At 41.3% G+C, this 20,170-nt stretch overlaps 2 protein-coding genes across 2 annotated transcripts; one reads left to right on the forward strand and one right to left on the reverse strand.

Moving 5' to 3' along the window:
- Positions 1–1,525: 1,525 nt before the first annotated feature.
- LOC139924074 (coiled-coil domain-containing protein 81-like) lies at positions 1,526–9,175 on the reverse strand. The gene is made up of 17 exons (XM_071915000.2): positions 9,100–9,175; positions 8,874–8,935; positions 8,461–8,614; positions 7,998–8,182; positions 7,834–7,908; positions 7,486–7,675; positions 7,215–7,329; positions 6,453–6,540; positions 5,763–5,909; positions 4,880–4,984; positions 4,582–4,751; positions 4,421–4,499; positions 3,738–3,827; positions 3,472–3,582; positions 2,815–2,924; positions 2,554–2,679; positions 1,526–1,791 (listed from the first exon to the last, which is right to left on the reverse strand). The coding sequence occupies exons 1-17, from the start codon at positions 9,173–9,175 to the stop codon at positions 1,653–1,655; spliced, it is 2,022 nt and encodes a 673-aa protein (XP_071771101.2). The 3' UTR covers positions 1,526–1,652.
- Positions 9,176–10,878: 1,703 nt separating this feature from the next.
- On the forward strand, positions 10,879–20,049 carry LOC139924092 (interleukin-18 receptor 1-like). Its single transcript, XM_071915024.2, has 10 exons — positions 10,879–11,093; positions 14,205–14,472; positions 14,862–15,042; positions 15,321–15,474; positions 15,569–15,634; positions 15,725–15,848; positions 15,985–16,127; positions 17,606–17,752; positions 17,949–18,101; positions 18,590–20,049. The coding sequence occupies exons 1-10, from the start codon at positions 11,042–11,044 to the stop codon at positions 18,946–18,948; spliced, it is 1,647 nt and encodes a 548-aa protein (XP_071771125.2). The 5' UTR covers positions 10,879–11,041; the 3' UTR covers positions 18,949–20,049.
- The last annotated feature ends 121 nt before the right edge of the window (positions 20,050–20,170 follow it).

Here is a 20,170-nt window from a genome sequence, read left to right on the forward strand (position 1 = left end):
GTTTTAGCACAAAGACCTTCAAAATGCCTCTCCAAACTCATTAAGGGAGTAGAGGCTTGACAGAGAACTGGGACTAAAGCCAGGAGAATATTGCTGTGATCCTGCAACACAACATTCATCATCTATATAAACTCCACATTGCATGAACTCATCCTCCCATGTTCAAGCTACATTCTTTCTGTCATTCTTATCTGGTGTCCCTCTTTCTCCTCCCTTTTCTCTCTGCTCCACTTTCTTAGTTAGTCTGGTTGTGTAGGTGTGTGTTTGTGTCTGCATGCATGCATGTGTGTGGGTGTTATTCAACTGATCCCTAATGGGAAATTTTCTTTGCACTTGTCCCCCTCCACAGAGGTCAGGGGTCAGGGTCAGCTACAAAACAGTGACTCTGGAGCTAGAAAGGTTTTAGTGTCTTGCTCAAGGACACTTCAGCTGGGTGTCACACTCGCTTGAACCAAGGCTTTTCAAATGAAGGATGGTCTCCCTACTCACTGTGCCACCCTGCTGCCCCTGCACTGGTGAAAACCTTGCATATCCAAAATGTCAGCAAAATGTCTACAACTACAACTACTACTTCTACAACTACAGTAACAAAAAAACGCCTTGTTTTTAGCTTGGCAACCATGCATTTCTGACTTATCCAATGGGTTTTGAAAGGGTTTTAATAAGCACAAGAGTTGTCAACCCACAGAGGAGCATGTAATCCTTCAGTTGAAGTTAAAACACGAAAATCATCATGGAGATCTGAGGTTTTCACATAACAGTATGCTGTTTTTAACAAATCTTGTGTTGAAAAGAAACACAAATGTGTGTTGTCCCAATAAAGACACACAGATGTGTTACACACACAGGCACACACCTTTTGTGTGTGCCTGTGTGTGTCTGTGTGTACATTGTGTGCAGGAGAACAAAAGAGAGAACACAAGATCATTTTATTGACTTTTATTTTATTGACTTGAATACCTTATGGCCGAGTTTCAAAACACATAATCATGTGACACATAAATCGCATAATCAAAACAAACCTATTATGTGCAGAGGAAAAACAGAACAAACATGAACTCCAGAGAAACAAATTTAGCAGAAGGAAATGATTGGACCTCTCTTGTGTCCCTGCTCTGGATTTTTTATGGCCTGGCTAGGAATTGTGATTTGGAGTCTATTTAATTTGTTTCTACTAGGGTAGGGTTGTTTCTTTCTCTTTCCATCTTTTTATCTATTTTTTTCCTCCTCTTCTTTCTCTCTCTCACCCTACCTGTGAACATGTGACTGTCACCCAATGGGTGGTGCAATTCATTTTTTTATTAACCACACCTGTCTTTGTATGTACTGAGCACCCTGAGGAAGGCCTGCGTGTCACAATGCGTTGGTGTGTTTTTTAATTCTTGCCATGCATATAGCCACACCAATAAAGGCTTTTTAATTTTTGTACTTAAGGTAGTGTGCCTTGGATTTTTTTTCTTTTTGGATAATCTTAGCAGAAGGAAAGTCTCACATTAACGCAAAGGAAAGCACATACTGCAAACCATCACATCCAAGTATGCTTCACAGATGCTTAACTTTAATATTTCAATCACTGCTGGCCATGACATGATGAATTTAAACTGCGAGGTGTTGATGTTCAAAGTTCAAGCATGGCTAGGCTACGCTGATGATCAGATCATGAGCCGTGAGCCAGAGACATAATGAGAGTCTTTCCAGATGTTGCTCTCTCCCTGGTTGAAGGTCTTCCTCTCACACTGGTAGCAGCGCCTGTACTGCTCACACTGATCTATCAGGAGCTGACCGCCGGACCTGACAAGGAGAGGATAGATGTATGGACGGGTGAATAAACAAGTAAGCATGTCTTTCCCCATGAATGAGTAACAAGCTGCATCAACCATTCAAGTTTAATCAAAATTGGACCAGTGTTGTAGCAGCTAAAATGTTTATCTCAGACACCACTGGTCTGGGAACTCGGAGGATAATGCATTTTGGCAGTGTTCTGGTGTTTAAAAATTACACTGATTGCCCTAATGAGGACATTATCATTAAAGGTCAAAAGTTTTAACTCAAACGTTATATCGCTGACTCCACTGGTCCGATTTTGACAAAACTTGGAGGGGTAACGCATCTTGACACTGTGTTCTGGCATTTAAAAAATGTACTGATTGGCCTAATGGTGATACAAAAATGGTCGAAGGTCAAAATTTCAAACTTTCAAAGGCTTTAACTGAAGGCCAATCAGTGTAATTTGTAAGGATAGCTAGATTTGTGTATGAAGTTTCATGTCAATCAGGCTTATTGTGTAATTTTTTAAACGCTGGAACATAGTGTGAAGTTGCTCCATCCCTCCAAGGTTCATAGTATAATAAATCATGTTTGATGGGCGGACAGATGGACACAGCCCGATCCACAGTCCCCCCATTTCATCGATTGGGGCACAGTGATTGAGCGAGTGAATCACAAACTGATGAATGTATGCATGGATGCAAATGCATGAGTGGATGATGATGGGGAAGAAAGCAGGCTCAAGGTTGAGGGGTAATGTTTGATAGCGATCCTACTTCCACCCACCTGAGGAACCTCCTCTCTTCGTCCTCTCGTTGGTGTTTGAGGCCGGCGCTGCGGCTCCATGTGTCCTCCAGTGACGCTCTCATGTTCCGCTTCTTCTCAAAGCGAGAGATGCGGTCCAGAATCAGGCTGGGAAACAAGACAAAAGAGACAGACCCTTTCAGTTTCCTAAACTCGATCTGTTTTGGACTGTGGCATTTCTCTCCACTTCTTTATTGCTATCCCTTCCTTTCATTTTCCTCTCCCTGTCGTTTCTGTACTCACTCCCTCCGGTTGCGGGTGAGCATCTCACTCTCTTTTTTCTGCTGTACTTGGCGCTTGTACAGTTCATTCCTTTTCTTCTGAGTGGCAGTAATCAGCTGCTCCTGGAAGACCTGCCGGTTCAGAATAACATCACATTAGCTTAAATATACTCTAGACCAGAGTAATATATAATATATCGTCGCTGTCGGGTGAAAACCTTGTATCTCCAAAATGTCAACTTTTCAAGAGCTGAGAAAACAGTTTTAGCGTGACCACCATGCATTTTTGAGTTTATCCAATGGGGTTTTAAAGGGTCTCATTAGACCAAGAATTGTAGAATTTTGTCAATTCATAGAAGACCATGCAATCCTTCAATCGAAGTGAAAACATGAAAATCACCAAAATTTTGAGTTACAAGGTTTTCACATGACATCAGCAATATACATATAATATACAACTTATATAATGGAAGATCTGGCGAAAAATTGCAGGAAAATCCAACCTCTCAACCCGTGATTGATGAATCTACAATAGAAAAGGTGCAGAGACTTCTAAGGTAATGACACAACTTTTACTTTAGTTACATTTCTGCCACATGCCTGAGGCCTGCATTATAGCCACCAGTGAAAAGCAATATTAATACACAGTTAACAGCATCACTTGAGAAATAGAGATGACCTTCTGTGCTCTTTCTCGACCCTCGGCGTTGGTGGCTGGTGCCTCACAGCGTCCAAACCCTGAGCTGCTGGGCTGGTGCTGTGGAAGCCCTGTGCCCTTCCTGTCCTCTACCTAAAGGACAAAGGGTCAAATTACAACCTGTATAAAAAAAAAAAGCCCTGAAATAGATTCAGTTCAAAAGGTGTGAGGTCCAGCAGAGCGTATGCTGTGGTTTGTGAGAGGAACATGTGAAAGTTGGCTACATTGACTTGTCTACGGCAGCCTGCCTGCACTGTGTCCCTTGACTGGCTGATTTTCTCCTGGATGGGCGGGAGCCTCACTCTCCTGTCCGCCTTTGATCTATGCCCTGCCTCAACCTGCACAACACAGCAGCACATTGGGACATCGATCATCTCATGGTGAAGATGGGATCCTCCTGACTTCAGTGGCATCACAACAGAGTAGAGGAGAGACAGGCAAATAATCATCCCTAAAAAAAGATCTTCATCCCTCTTCATCCCTTCATCCCTCATCCCAGGCTTTGCAGCTATTCTACAATTCTACAAAATTGGATTACTCTAGATGTTTGTTTGAAGACAGTTTGGATATGTTCTCTGCAAAATACAGTAAACCTTGAATGCATCACTGCCAGGCTAAACAATGTGAAACTGTCTCTGTCATCTAATGTAAATGTTTTTATTGTATAAAGGTGAACAACTTAATGTAATCACCTAACGTCCTCATTTGACAATACTCTCTCCGTTGCCCCCTATACTAAACCCTCCATTTTTATTTTTATTTTCACTTTTTCTTAGTTCCAGCTCCATGTTGTCACTGGTGATGATTGCTTGTATTTTGTTGTTTCTTGAAAAGCAAGACAAATTATTCACCACACACAAAAAAAGAATTTCAAAAACAAAATATATATACAGCCAAATATCTCTGGGTGTATTTTTGAGTATTTTCTTGCCTGTGTGTCCAGAGCCATTTTATAATGTTTAGTTCTCTCCTGTTTCTGCTGGAACTGCTGGGCCTTCTGCAAATTAATCCTAACACACACACACAAACACAGCAGATTACACACTGGGTAACTCAACAGATGATTATTTGGAATGACTGTTACAGACTTACTCCTGGACCAGCTGGACCCGGTCTAGGTGCTCCAGCAGAAGGCGGTTCTGCTGGTCTTGGGCGTCGTGCTGCTTCCTGTTCCCGACCTGAGCCTGCAGCTCGTCCATGTAGCGATGCTGCTGAATCTTCCTGGCAGGAGTGAAGGGCCGATCCAGGAAGATGAATGAAGTCTAAACACAAGCACGCCCGAAGGGGAGTTTGAATCTAAATAGCCACTAGTACGGTAACAGGATGTAGACAGACAGTGAGGAGAGTTTTGACGTGTGTTTCTGTCCTTTAACCTCCTGCTTCTACTCACATGGTACGGAGGACAGTGAGCTTTCTCTTCCTTCACAGCCTCCGACACTTCCAGGTTGAATGCAGCCACCTGTTTGGCGTGCGCACGTTGCTCGTCCATGTTTGCCTGCCAGAGGAACACACACACACACACACACACAAACACACACAACCCATTATACCATTATACTAATATGAAAAAGAAAAGACACTGTCTAAGTATCATACAAACCAGGGTAAGAAATTAACTTTTTTTTTTTCAGAAGGCATGTTTTTATCCCCTTGATCTGATTTTTAGGGGCATTTTGGTCCTTTTTAGCAGCAATTTTTATATTAAATCATACTATACCACACAGCCCACACTTCTTTCCCACTGCTGGAAACTGGCAGCAGGGTTTACAAAAGAGGATGGTGTTGTTTTCCCAACTCTATTGCTCCAGTCTTCCTCTCCTACATTGTTGAGTTGGTTTTTTTTTACGAGATGAGTTTTTAGTGGTTCTTTTATTGTCTCTATTGACATACATCGTGGTTTGTGTGGGGTTGGAATTCTCTTCTACTGCCCGGCTGTGTGCTGTCAACACTTTCTACTGCTTCAGTTTGTTTTCTGATCAAAAACCGCTGCATTTTTCTCGCCCAGAACGCACTGGAAAGAATCCCCAGGGCCCCCACAAATCACCTACGGTGGCTTACGGGGGACAGTAGTCGTATTCACGCATGGATATTTGACAATGCAATGAATAAGTGAACAGGGTGAAGTGTAAAAAAAGGGTACTTCAAATTATCAGGGGCATTTTAGGAACTTTTTAGGGCATTTTTTTCCCTAAGCCCCTATTAATTTCTATTCATACTTTGTTGTCATAAACATGTACACACTCAGACACCTCCAGGTGCACACACACACACACCTGTTCTTTCTCCATGTACAGCTTGTCTCTCTGCTGTTCTTTGAGCAGTAAGAGCATCTCCTGAGCTTGCTCCTCTGCCAGCTGTTGCTCCCTCAGGTAGACTGGAACATTTCTTTGGGCACGCTGCATACACAGGTAGCACAGCTCCTGCAGGGACAGAGCCACAGGGAGCTGACACGGCCGCCACCAAGTATGAATGACAGGGTTCAAGTTACGGGGAGCCTGGGGGAGGTCAGCTCCCTTGACAGAGACCTGAACTCCCCTGAAAGCAAGTTGAAGCACTGTTCTCTTATTTATACTTTTCTCTTATATGTATAATTTGCACTAAAATCTAACTTCACAGGGAACACAGCAGCCTAATCTGTCTCCCCAGAAAATGAATCCTGTGCTGTGCTGGTTTGATGTGTGTGTGTTCATCTGCCTCGGCTGCTGGGAGCACACATTGTTGACTGTCACTGAAGCTATGGCGTGTGTGTGTGTGTGTGTGTGTGTGTGTGTGTGTGTGTGTGCTTGTGTGTGTTTGAGTGTGTGTACTATTGCCATGTATTAGAGGTGATATTTGCAACCTAACTGATGTAGACTTGCAGCACTGTGTGTCATGTATGTGTAGCCCCTTGAAAGCCTGATTCGATTTCAAACCCTGCTGGCTGGCACACACACACACACACACATACACACACACATTCTCACCTGTCCAGCACGGGTGTGGCCAGAGCAGCTAACATTCATATGAGATTCCTCCACTCTGAGAGTTCCCTCTGGTGGCGAGATGGTGGACCTGCGAGAGGAGACACATACTCTACTACTGGACTGTATATTGTATCATTGAAAATAAGATCCAAGTATTTGTGTGTGTGTGTGTGTGTGTGTGTGTGTGTGTGTGTGTACGTGCGTCTGTGTAAGCTTGCATGCATGCACTGTTGTTGGTGAAAACCTTGTATCTACAAAATGTTAACTTTTCAGGAACTAAAGAACCTTGTTCTTAGCTTGATGGCAATGCATTTTGGAGTTCATCTAATTGGTTTTGAAAAGCGTTTCATAAACCCAGGAGTTGTAGAATTTGTGTGTAAAGAAGCATGTTATCCTTCAACTGAAGTTAAAACATGAAAGTCTGGAGTTTTGAGGTTTTCACCCGACAGCGACCATATGTGCATGCGTGCATGTCTGTGTACATGTGTATGTACGCGTATGTGTGTGTGTGTGTGTGTGTGTATGTGTGTGTATGTATTGGCGAGGCAGGTAGCTGGTGACAGAAGAGGATCTGTCCCACAGGTAGATGTGCATCATTGATGGAGCTGGATGCTGCCCCAGGCCAGTAACAATATAGGACCACCACCGAGCTCTCAGTTCTCACCGACTCATCTGCCAGCAACAACAGCAAATGAAACTGCTCCGTCTGGTGTGTGTGTGTGTGTGTGTGTGTGTGTGTGTGTGTGTGTGTGTGTGTAGTACTTGTCAGTGGCCTCCATGGGGGTTTTTGGATTCAGTTCTTCAGAGAGGCTGACAGCTTTCATCTTGGCAGGCTGCAGTGTCTGATGGGATTTAGATTCTCGCGGTTGGGGAACTTCTGTAGAGACACACAACACTCTGTAAGTCGGTTCACTGGTCCTATCACAATCATAACTGTACTTCTCTATCTCTTCATGAAGCAGCTTCAAATGTATGTCTTACTATTGATCCTGCCACTTTGCACTCTATAGTTATTCTTTCCCTGTTGTATTACCATCTATTAGGCAGATTGTCGGCCTTGTGCGAAAAGCTGGAGTTGGCCAGATGCAGCATCCCTCTTTGCCATCAGTTTTGCTGCCTGGCTCAGGAGAGCAGACGCGGGGCAGGGTGACGGGGTCGGCGGTCTGTGGCCTCTGGAAGCGGGACAGTCTGCCTGACATCAAAGAGGCACTACTTCCAAGTCTCTGGAAGGGCGAAAATACAGATGATATGCATGCATACATATAAATATATAGGCATTTACACACATGAATCGCACACAGACTTAGAAACACATATGTACACACATGCAGATACACACAGACATGCAAACACACACACACACCCCTCTTCATTTACTCACATTGGAGAAGGCTAAGAGTAGTCTCCCAGTTCCATCCATAGCATTAATAAAGTCTCTGTTGAACTTCATCCGCACCTTTGAAATACATTTGTTTAGATTAGATTTAAAGTCAACGATCAACAACACGTCAACGTTCAGTGGAAATGTGAGAACAGGAGAGCCACCTTGTTTTCCTTGAAGGACAGAACTCCGATTCCCTGGAAGGTAAAGAGTAGGTTTTGTTTGGAGGCCAGAGCTCTCGGGAGGAGCAGCAGAGTTTCTCTAACGCAGCCCTCCACCGCGTCACGATCGAAAGGACTCTGCCACGACACAGCTGTGAAGTTCAGCTGCACCACTGGGATGTGTGTTGCTGCCAGGGACAAACACACACACACACACACACACACACACACACAAACACACACAAATGCAACAAATGTCTTTCAACACATATTTCACACTGGTAAGTAGAACAAAACTGAACTGATCTTCTCTTAGTCTTAAGATTATTCTTGTGTGTCCAATGCAATTCTAAAACAGAGACACCCAGCTATAAGATTCAAATCCCAACCGCTTATAATGCTGTCAGTCATATATTTTATTCTCTTCCTCTTTAAAAGCATCACTGTTTGGCCTTGTTTGGCTCACCTGCAGCCAGAGGCCTGGCCTGCTTCAGGCCCTGGGACTGAGCCAGTTTCTCTGCCAGGAGGAAAATGGGCCGCTGGATCATGATGAACTTGTTCCCCATGTCCAATTTCTGCTGAGAGAAAGTGAAGGTCCCTAGCCCTGCCAGGTGGACCCCCTGTCACAACGGATCAATCACTCAGTCAATTAGTCTGGCTGATAGATAGATAGATAGATAGATAGATAGATAGATAGATAGATAGATAGATAGATAGATAGATAGATCCATCCATCCATCCATCAAGTAAAAAACAAATCTAACAAATGGGATAGCACTCAATTCCAAACAAACAAAAAAAATGTTTTTAGTTAACATAAAATATAGGCTACTCCAAAGATATACTTAATGGACCTACATCTTATAAATAAATACTCACCTTTTGTAAGGTCATCTGACGTTCAATATAGGCGGACACATAAGCCCAAATGCTGTCGATATCTAAAAGACATGAGAGACATGATATAGTAGGTTATACAGAGACATATTATAGACTAATGATACACCTGCACACTAGCTTATTGGCCAATTGGAGAATCTGCATCACAGTTCCATATTTTGCATTGACCACAGGTACTAGAAATGTAAATATGTCTTTAGCCGACCGTTTTCCGACAGCTGGGAGAGCGCCGAGAACGCATTCCTCTCCGCATCTGACAGTAGACGCAGTAGATCAGTCATTTCAGGAGAGAGACCTGGAAATCTTCGCACTGTTGAAGTTTATTTGTAAACGAAACCGAGCAGACTTCGCTGTGAATCAGTCACTGTGTTTGTCCTGATCCTCTCCCCCACTTGGCTGAAAATGCTTGAGGTCAAGACCAGTCCCTTGGAGCCGGTTGCTATTAGCAATGATACAATGAAAGCGCTATTCACCCCCGCTGGGCTCCGGCCAGGTACCAGTGCCGGGATCTTGACTGGTCAGTTTCTCTGGAAAAAGTAACTGGCAAAAATAACAATCAATGCCCCGAGGTTCAATAAACCACTAAGCCGAGAGTCACTTTGCAAAGAAGTGAAAGTTTCCAGAGCGCAGTGGAGTGCGCCGCGTCATAATGCGTCTGTCGTCACTGGGGATGAGAGAACTGCAACAAAGCTAACGAGGAGAGTTTCACCTTGTCTATGCCTTGTACTGTTATCATTATAATGGAAATTACAATGGCAAAATCACCACAAATCTATTAGTTAGATTACACATATTACATACTTAAATACATAATAATAATATCAACAATAATAATAATAATAATAATAATAATAATAATATAATAACCTTTATTTGTATAGCACCTTTCATACACAACATGCAGCTCAAAGTGCTTTACATCAATAGAAGGATAAAAATATATAAATAAAAAAAGATAAAATTCATATAAAAGAACAAGCGAAATTAATTGCATTAAAAGAATCAAATCAAGTAAAATAGAAAGATAAAAGAACACAACAAATACTCCTATAGACCAACATTTCTCAGGAACTGCTTTAGATATAATTATTATAATATAGTATGGATTTAATATAGATATAGGCTAGGCTAAGGATATTAGTGGATAGAAGGGTATTATTATTAATTAAGTATTAATAAATACAATTGTTATTGTTATTATTAGTAGTAGTACTAGGCTAGTAGTAGTATTGTTGTTAGCTGTTGTTTTTGTTGTTATTATCATTATTATATTTTTATTATGCTAAATTGTATATCATTATAGGCTACTAAACTGAGCTTGAACTCAGTGCGTGTGTGTGTGTGTGTGTGTGTGTGTGTGTGTGTGTGTGTGTGTGTGTGTGTGTGTGTTAATGTTATTGCCATCACGTGGATGAGTGGCCATGGACGGACGGCTGGTTGCTCTTATGAATGACAAGGCTATAATGAGCAGACGATGGCGCTGTTGCAGTAAAATGAAAGCTGCATATACAGGCTGATTCTGAATCCTCACATTGGCACTCTGACTTTAATATGAACTGATACGGCACGTTTGGCCACTCCTCGTAAGGACAAACTCATTTTGAAACTAATAAATAGGTACAATCATATACATCCACAGGTTCTCCATTAGCAAATAAAAAGATAATGCATAATTAATATTACAATAATGTAATATTCATAATGTATTTTAATTTCTAATATTTACATACATGCTATTATATTATAGTATAATATGTCATAAATTCATATTGTATATTATAATATTATACTAAAATGAATTATTGATTTATTATTTAGATTATGTACATCCGCCTTGCTAATGCCCGGAAAGTTACTGATTAAACCAAAGATTTCCCCATCGCTCTTGGTGTGGAAGAAAAATAACACAATTCGGGGAAGTGGAATTACGTGTAACCAGACTTCCTTCACTTTCACTTTTCCTCAGGACAGGTGGTTGGCTCGTTGCTAGATAGATTTGGCTTTGAGGGCAATGTTCAAATGAAATTGATGGATTGGATTTTACAGCCAATCAGCAACTCATCCGCTGAAATTAAGAGACAGAAGTAAGGTGATGAAGGTGACTCATTCGCTTCTGGATCCTCGACTTGGAAGTGCTGCAGATTACCATGAAGCTGACAATTCTTCTGGCTCCTCTGCTTTTCCTCTCTACATTATTAGGTAAGAATATTTTAGTACAGTATCGTATGTCCCAAATGGCAATTTGGTATTTACAAAATCACATATATCACAAATCACAAATATTCAGAGCAGGTGTTAACTATAATAGGCGAATCTAGCCTCTAAACATCCATAGCTATACATTCAAAATGTTGTTAATCCTGTGAAAAGTATACTGTTGTATAGCATCTATAACTATAACTTGTCATAACAAGTTGTTATCCTCTTTGGACACACACACACACACACACACACACACACACACACACACACACAAACGCACTGAATTAATAATACTAATAATACTAGTAATATTACTACTAAGGGTGCACTTAGTACAAAAAATTGTTAAGAGGTCATCAACAAACATGGTAAAAGGACATGGTGAATTTCAAATCTTTTGTTAATGTTTGTGTAGTATCTGTTCTGTTGCCTTGGATGCCTTGGTTTTTATGTTATTTTGTGGATTGTTAGTGTACATGCTTAACGGTGTGTGTGTGTGTGTGTGTGTGTGTGTGTGTGTGTGTGTGTGTGTGTGTGTGTGTGTGTGTGTGTGTGTTTGGGGGGATCAAGCCCCTTGATCAGTATCAGTACATACTGTAAAGTGTCGTAATTGGTTTCCTCTGTATCACAGACCACCATAAGTTCTGAGGCCTGTACTACGAAGCAGGATTTGGGGTTAGCGAGGTAACTTCAGGTTTAACCCTGGGTTTTCAGTCTCACGAAGGTGGTTCACTTTTAACCGGGGTAGATCACCATGGTAACTTATGCTGCACGGCTAACCTGCTCCGGAGCAGGTTAAGTTCAGGGTATCGGATCAAAACGTATGAAAGGCCTTCTGACCAATCAGCTCTCTGGAAACAGGGAGTCACCATTCCTACAGGATCCCGATATGAACAAATATACAAATTAAAATCACAATAAAAAACTGAAAACTGTTAGGCTATTTTTGAATTAACAGACAGTAAAGGCCCTGACACACCAGGCCGACGGTCGGCCGTCAGGCAATGTCGGGCCGTCGGTAAGCGTCGGTGTCCCTAGTTTTTGCGGTGTGTCCCGCACCGTCGGCACTAGTCGGACCCTGTCGGCGTCTTTTCGGCCGATTGAGCATGTTGAATCGGCGTCGGAGCCGTCGGTGAGAGAGATCACTCTGAATGGTAGTTCGTGTTTTGCCTCTGGATGATTGGACTGATAAATTCCTTCAACATGTGGAACTGAACAGGAAAGAGCCGAGCGAAATTTTTAAAATCGGAGGTTTCATTTATCTCCAGCTCTCGACACAGGTTCGGGAAAGCCCCTTGAGCCTGTCGCTGGAGTATCTATGATTTCACCCATTTAGTGCGGTTTCTCCTTATTTTTCGCCTCCGCCTCTTCCTTTCTTCTTCCACAACCAAAAGTCCAAGGGCTGACAACGCCAGTGCCATTTGCAACTTCTTATCAGACATAAGGTATGGAGAGTTATTTCCCCTCACGCAGGCGCAGAACGTACGTGCTAGTTGGCCGTCGGGTGTAGTCTTTGCGGTGTGTTCAAGTGCAACTTTTTGGACCAGACGCAGGCGATGTGAGGCGACGCAACAGTCGGCCTTCGTCGACGCTGGTTCTTTGAAGTCGGTTTGGTGTGTCAGGGCCTTAAGAAGTGCTGTTCGCAGGGCGACGTGTTTACAGACCAGTAGAATCACGTTGTTTTCCATGATAACGTATTATATCGGAGATATAGCAGGTAGGCTACTTAATTGACCATATTATTAACGGATTAAAGTTATGTTGCATATATTAATTGCGCTGACTTTATTTAATTGGATTCCCGACAGTGTTTGGTTCAATGTAGGCTATTTCATATTCCATTACCGCAGCCCCGAAGAACATGAGGCCGACTTTATGAATAGAAAATCTTTTTACAGCCTCAATGTGTCCACAAACTATTTTATCAGTGAAAAATATGATCACTGTGTCCTAATGACGGGGCAGTTCCTCCAGTAGGCTAATCCTCTCTAGCCTTGGAAGCAGAAACAACTTTTACTTTTCGCGGTTATGTTTTGTAATTGTAAGAATTTGTTCTTCTTGAGAGAAGAACCCAATGTTAGTAGCTATCCATTTCTTTCCGATACCCATGTGTTGAAAATGTCAGCAGAACATATTAGGGCTTATATCATCCTATAATTAGGTCTATTGTCTATGGCTTTTATTGTTTGATTAGCCTATTTTATTATTTTCGCCTATTATTAGGCTATTACTTATTTTTATAGTTTTGCCCTTATATTCTATGTCCTTTTCCCCGCTGAGTCATATTACTTTTGCTGCGCAACAATCTAATTTCCCCACGGGGATCAATAGTTTCATCTTATCTCATCCGAATTGTCTGATCTGGATCTGTCCATGTTGCATGTGATTGGCTATTTGTTACAAACCCCGCCTGTTTCATGTGAACGCGCTCATTGCTAGATTGGGAAAACCTGGGTTGATTTATCGAGTTGATAACCACCGTCGTGTGACCGCTTAGCGTGATTGCGGTTGTTAGGCTTAGTGAGGCCAGATAACGAAAAGATATCCTGGGTATGTTGAACTTGCTTCGTAGTACAGGCCTCGGATCAGTTGAGTCACACAACAGCATGTTTATCTCAATGAGGAAAGCATGCATCAACATGTTTACTTCCACAAAACTTGACCCCATACCCATCATACTGAAATCACAAGACTAACAGTCACTCTGATAATGGGATGTGGTAATACCTACTGTGTTATTCATCCTCTTAAAGGTCCAGTGCCATAAGAACCACATGTCCCAGTCTCATGGTATTGCTTCACAAAGGGCATGTTGAAGGGCATGTCAGTTCAGAATCAAACCAGTTTAGATATCCAATCGACTTCCTGGTGTAAATAACATCATATACACCCATAATTGAATGAATGCTTTAATTGTCATTTGGATGACAGTACTAACAACCACTTTTCACCTATTGTGGGAATAATTTAATGATATTTCAGATATTTGGATCTCATTATTTTACCCTAACCCTAACCCAAGTCTTTTCATGTCATAGCTTGGTTAAAAAAAAAAAAACTATAACTAAAACACTAAAATTAACTACATTTTGTTAAACCCAACCGCAGGTGTGTGTCCTGTGAGAGCCAGGGCCCAGGAACCAGTGTATGTCAAGGAGGGTGACATGGTGATGCTGTGGTGCCCTGTCCGTATTGATCATAATCATAGTGATGTCAAACTGACCTGGACCAATCACACTGACCAGGAGATGGATCTGACCAATAAACTGCCATCTGCTGGGGACAGAGAGTCATCTGTGTTGACTCATGAGAGGAGCCTTGTCATTCTCAATGTTTCCTTTAGTCATCAGGGGAATTATTCATGCTGTCTGGCTGGGTAAAGTTTTCAGTCACACCTACACTGAGCAAATTCAACTAAAAATAAATAACAGTCATCTACATATATTAGAACTCAACCAAATTTTCACAAAGGAGCTGGTCTTGTTCCATCTCTTAATAGCCTACGATTTCAACAGCACATCTTCCCAAACATTTTTCCACTGCCTAGGTTTCCATACCACATTTGAGTTTGACATTAATAGCAGCATACATGTAGACACACTTTTCTTAATCTAAGTCTCTTACTGTGTCTTCAAACTATTATAATGATTGTCAGGCATTTATTGTAAGTGGAAGTGGATTTATTGTTAGCCTCAGCTAAATGTCCAAAATGTGAATGTAAAAGTGAAATCTTCCTAATGACCTTGTCTTGGATTGTTATGACAGGAATGCCAGAAGACGTTTTTGGTTTAAGTTGACAGTTTACCCAGCACTGTCACAGTCCAGACATAATCCAGAGATGAACCAGTACAGTAAACTGTGTTTTCATGGAGAGTCCTGCGAATTAACATGCCCTGATGTTTTACAAATCCCAAAACTTGCCATCAACAGCACCGTATGGCACAAGGTATTGTTTTTAATGCATCATCATCGAAAATTGATAATTCAACTTGAAATCAAGAAACAGTTTTAGGTTACATCACAGTGTGAGATTTGTGGGACACTTCAAATATTCAAATGATAAATATTAAGGATATCCTTTCTCAGTAGCTGCAGTTACATAAGTGAGGTCTCCAAAGCAAAGCTGCTGCATCCACTCTGCCAACTGGTTTCTTACTCTTATTTTGTAAAGAGATTATGGTGCAAATTGTGAATTTTACTATCCATTTACTACTATAATTTTAGGATCATGGGTCACCACCAGCTTCATTTACAGAGGATTACTTCAGCAGTGTGGATGAGAAGGACAGTGGTGTGTACACCTGTACCAGGTCTTACCTGCATCGCGGTCGACTATATAACATGACCCGCACAACGGACCTGGAGGTGCATCATAACAGTAAGAAATACTCGTTTTGGAAATGTTCCATTTTGATAGAAATCCCTTCACAAAAATATAAAGCTGTAATGTGTTTTCTCTTTGGGTTTCACAGAACACGTAGGACAACTTCCAGAGATCATTTCACCACGTGCAGAGGATGTATTTCCTGTAGATTTAGGTGAGCTTCAGTTTCTTGTGTGGCTACACTTGGCTATGCCTTTCAAAGTTACTGCTTATAAAAGGTCTGTGTAACCTCTGTTTTTTCTAGACTCACCAGCAGTGATTAATTGTACAGCTGTTGTGTACTCAGACTTTGACGAGGTGTTCTGGTTAATTGGAAAGTCGTTTGTGGAAAGGAATGAGAGCTTACCAATATACTACAACACTACAAAGTAAGCACTTCACACACATGCACAAACACTAAACACATAAGCACTAAACATGCGTGCACAAACACACACACACACACATACACACACACAGACAGAAACAATAACTAACAGTCCTCTTCTCTTCTCTTCTCTTCAGCGAGACAAGTGGTGAACAGACAAAGATCAAAGCATCTCTAGTCATCAGAAAAGTGTCAGAGGAAGACCTGACAAAGCGCTACACCTGTAAACTGGATTCCACCACCCCGTCCTCCAATGTCACCATCTCCCTGGCCCGAAGGGGTATGATAGATAGATAGATAAATAGATAGATAGATAGATAGTAGGGATGGACGATGTGCTTACCTCACAATATGATTCAATACACGATATGGGGTTCATGATTCAATACAACCACGATACGATGTAATAAATAAAAGTTCAATGAGAACAAAGTCTAACTGTGCAGACTTATGTTTATTTGTGAGCTGCTTTCTACCGATGGCATTGGCTTGTTAGAATGTAAACAACAATTTTAAAAATGTCATTACAAAGTGGAAATAATATAATTTGGATGGAGAGCTTGTGAAATTGTGATGAGCAAGTCATCTGATTTGTGATTACTACAGATAGATAGACTACCACGGCAGGTGGAGGCTGCTGTGGAGGAGGATGTTGCAAATAACAGCAGCAGTAACAGCGGCAGAGCGCACGTCAGCGTCTGCCAAATCAGTGCAGTGAGATGCAATAACTGTGGCAATGGTCAGCTGACACAGCATAGCATGACTTACAGTGTCCTGCCAGCACTAGCTTATTTTCTTTCTTTTTTTTAAGTTTTTTATTTGATTTCCTGGACCAGTAAGGAGGTAGAACAGGTTAGTTAAATTCCCACCTCCTGAAATAACATTTACTGTAATTGTGTATGAGCAAGCCATGAAATCCCAACTGCTCAAATGGAGTTCCTCAGCAGCCGGCAAACAATAATAGGTTGTGTTTGGGCTGGGCAGCTTTCTGTGAATATGGGTGTGTAGTGCTGTATTGTTGAAACAAGCTCAGATCCTGTACAGACCCACAGCGCATGTGTTCAGTTCTATGCACTGAAGCACTGCAACATGGTTCAATTACCTAGTTCCATAATGTTACTTAAATAACACAAGATAATAACGTTACTTTTCAGTCAGTAAAATATGGCCGCGGCTGGAGTGTTTAACTTTAGAAATGAAACACCATTTTAATATTGGTAATCATGGTATTCCATACTTAAAATGATGTAAATCAGGAGGTTAACTTTATTAACTCACCAACTCACTGGCTCCATGCAAACCGTCCCTGAGTGAGTGACCTGAAATAACCCGGAGGGTGGGGGGCGACAACTGATTTGCGCAGGTTCCATGCAAACTGTCCCTGAGTGAGTGAGTGAGTGACCTGAAATTACCACTTTCTGCCCAGGGCCGCATGACGCGCCATGGGAAAAAAGTACAGGTCCTTAGTCACCCTACTCTGAGTAAATGAAGATTACACACTGCAATGTGTATTCACTGCTCTAATTACTGTACACTTTTCTACTTTGCTTGAACTAGTTTAGTCGAGCCTGTGATTAATTGATTGGTTGCATTTTTTCTTCCAACTTTCTTCTCACTGTAAGATCCACAGATACAAGTGACATGAAAGTTGGATCTGACTGTGTCATCTTGCAGTCTAGATTGAAACAATCTGATTGTTTAGGCTATTTATTAATATAATATTTAATATAGCACTGTCTCTCCATTATATCCCTACAGCTCGCCCTTTCTCCTCCTCTGGGGTTCTCCGCATTGTGGGCTTCATACTGGTGATGGTTGTAACGCTATCAATTATTTATGTGAAGTTGAAAATTGACATTGCTCTGTTTCTGCGAGACACTCTTGGTTGCTACAGCAGCACCCCAGGTAGGAGTTATACGTTTGGCTATTTATTTCCAACTAACCAATTCTGGGTATTTGCCCCGAAATTGTACTGGTCTGGTTTCTCAGAGTAGCCAGCCATGTTGTTTTCTACCAGCAACATTGAGATAGCATCACTGTGATATGCTGAGCTTCAGACAGTGTGACGGCAGTGACAGAAATGTTATTGTTTGTTCCTTAGATGGGAAGAGCTATGACGCCTATTTGATGTCCTATAAGAGTGACACCGACACAGGACTAAATGAAGAGGACAGAAGATGGCTGGAGAAAGTTTTGGAAGATGAGTTTGGTTACAATCTCTGTCTCTACGATCGCGATGTCTTACCAGGAGAAGGTGCAGAATCTACTCCAAATAATGAATATATTAATGATAATATAAGTGCTACTGCTAAGATATACTTGGAACAAAATCAGCATACAATATTTGAGGTTGGACAATCTAACACTGCAAATAATCTCCATTTTAAGTCATTTAGTCTATTATTGAGTAATTTTCTTAAAATAAGTGAACAAATCTGCCAATGGCATTAGATAATTTCACTTGTTCAACTTGTTTCCAATGCAAATCACTGGACTAGCAGTGCAGTGATCTGAACTTTTTCTGACTTATTTCAAGATACTGACACTCTTTTCTAGAAAGTTCCTGAAACAAGTGAAACTGTGTTGGAAACAAGTGGAGTTATCTCACCTCACTGTCAGAATTTTCTCTTGGTTTAAGAAAAATAAGATTTGAAGGTTGAATATGAGACTAAATGACTCAATTTCGTTTTTTGCAGTGAACATGATGAAGTTATGCCTAATCTGAACTCTGGTTGGTTGCAGCTGTAGCCGAGGCGGTGCTGGGCTGCACAGAGCAGAGTCGCAGGGTGGTTTTGATCCCCTGCTGTCCAGATCCCGGTCCAGGGTCTGGCCTGCTGAGTGCCATCCATGCAGCCCTAGTGGAGCGTCAGACCCATCTGGTTCTAATCAAAACGGAGGCGACAGAAGCACCATCAGGATCTGAACCGGACAGCTCTTTACCAGAGGTCTTACAGCTTCTTAGCAAGGCTGGCCACTCTGTCACCTGGAAAGGCCTGAGCTCTCAGCCGCTCTCCTCCTCCTTCTGGAAGCAGCTGCGCTATCACCTACCTGCCCCACAGCACCCCAAAACTATGGCTGTTCCCACAGACCTAGAATGTTAGCTCATGTAAAAAAGGTAAAGTCAGAGTTAACGCATTTTATTTATTACATCTATTTTTTCAATATATGAAATAATCACGGAATACTACGAATGAAAAATAAATCACTCACTAATGACACTGACACTCATTGATGCAGTGCAACATGAACATCAACAGCTGATATATTGTATTTATATAGACAGTTCCATTTGAGTAGTTGACCAACTTTGATTAGTTGCTGAACATATTTTACTTATTTATATGCTTTGTAGTTATAGGCCTTTAGCAAACCAAAAGCACCACTTTTCAGCATTGTCCGTAAGCCCTTGTGGTTAGATTGTGTATATGGATGTGATGGTTTTTGTTCTAGCTAGATCAATCTTATCTTTAGGCACTGGGATGGGGAGTGTCTGCACACCTAATGTTTGCAAGTTCCAGTTAATAAGATAAAAATATAAATGTCGCAAAGGAGGAAGAAATTATGATTTATTGTTATATATTGCTTAGTCAAATTATTGGGAGTTAAAATACAAAACAAAACAATCTCTCATGGACGGCTCATATTACAGATCTTTCTAAAAGAGTGATGAAAATGGCAGGAATGGTTGGACGAATTGCAAAGTTTTTATCTAAAGACATTCTAAAGGTAATATCTCATAGTCTAATCTACAGTCACATTAATTATTGCTGTGCAGTGTGGGGCAATGCAGCTCAGAGAGATATGAGGAGACTGCAGATCACACTAAACAAGGCAGCAAGAATGGTCTTAAGGTGTGGGTTTGAAAAAGGAGTGAGTGAACTACATATCACAATAGGATGGCCCACAGTAGTAGAGCATGTGAGACAACATTCTGTTGCACTAATTTCAAAAATTCAAAAGTTTAAAAAGCCAGTTAGTATTAAGGACAAACTGTTATTAGTATGTGATAAACATCAAGTTAACTTAAGAATAAGAGATAAAAATCATTATGTACTACCAAAAATAAAAACTGAAATGGGAAGACAGACTTTTATTTTCAGAACTGTTAAATTATGGAATTCATTACAATAACTCACTCAAGAACAGTACGGCGGTTGGATTGTTGATTGCAAGATTTCAAGATTCAAATGTAGTTATCATCACAGTATTGTATTGCACTGTCAGTAGGTTTGTAGAGTGAACACATGTAGATGAATATGTGTATATATGTAGGTCCATACAGGATAAGTGTCAATGTATGTAGGTTATATGTGTCATGCATGT

This window comes from Centroberyx gerrardi, chromosome 1 (genome assembly GCF_048128805.1).
Source record: "Centroberyx gerrardi isolate f3 chromosome 1, fCenGer3.hap1.cur.20231027, whole genome shotgun sequence".
Classification (NCBI taxonomy): Eukaryota; Metazoa; Chordata; class Actinopteri; order Beryciformes; family Berycidae; genus Centroberyx; species Centroberyx gerrardi.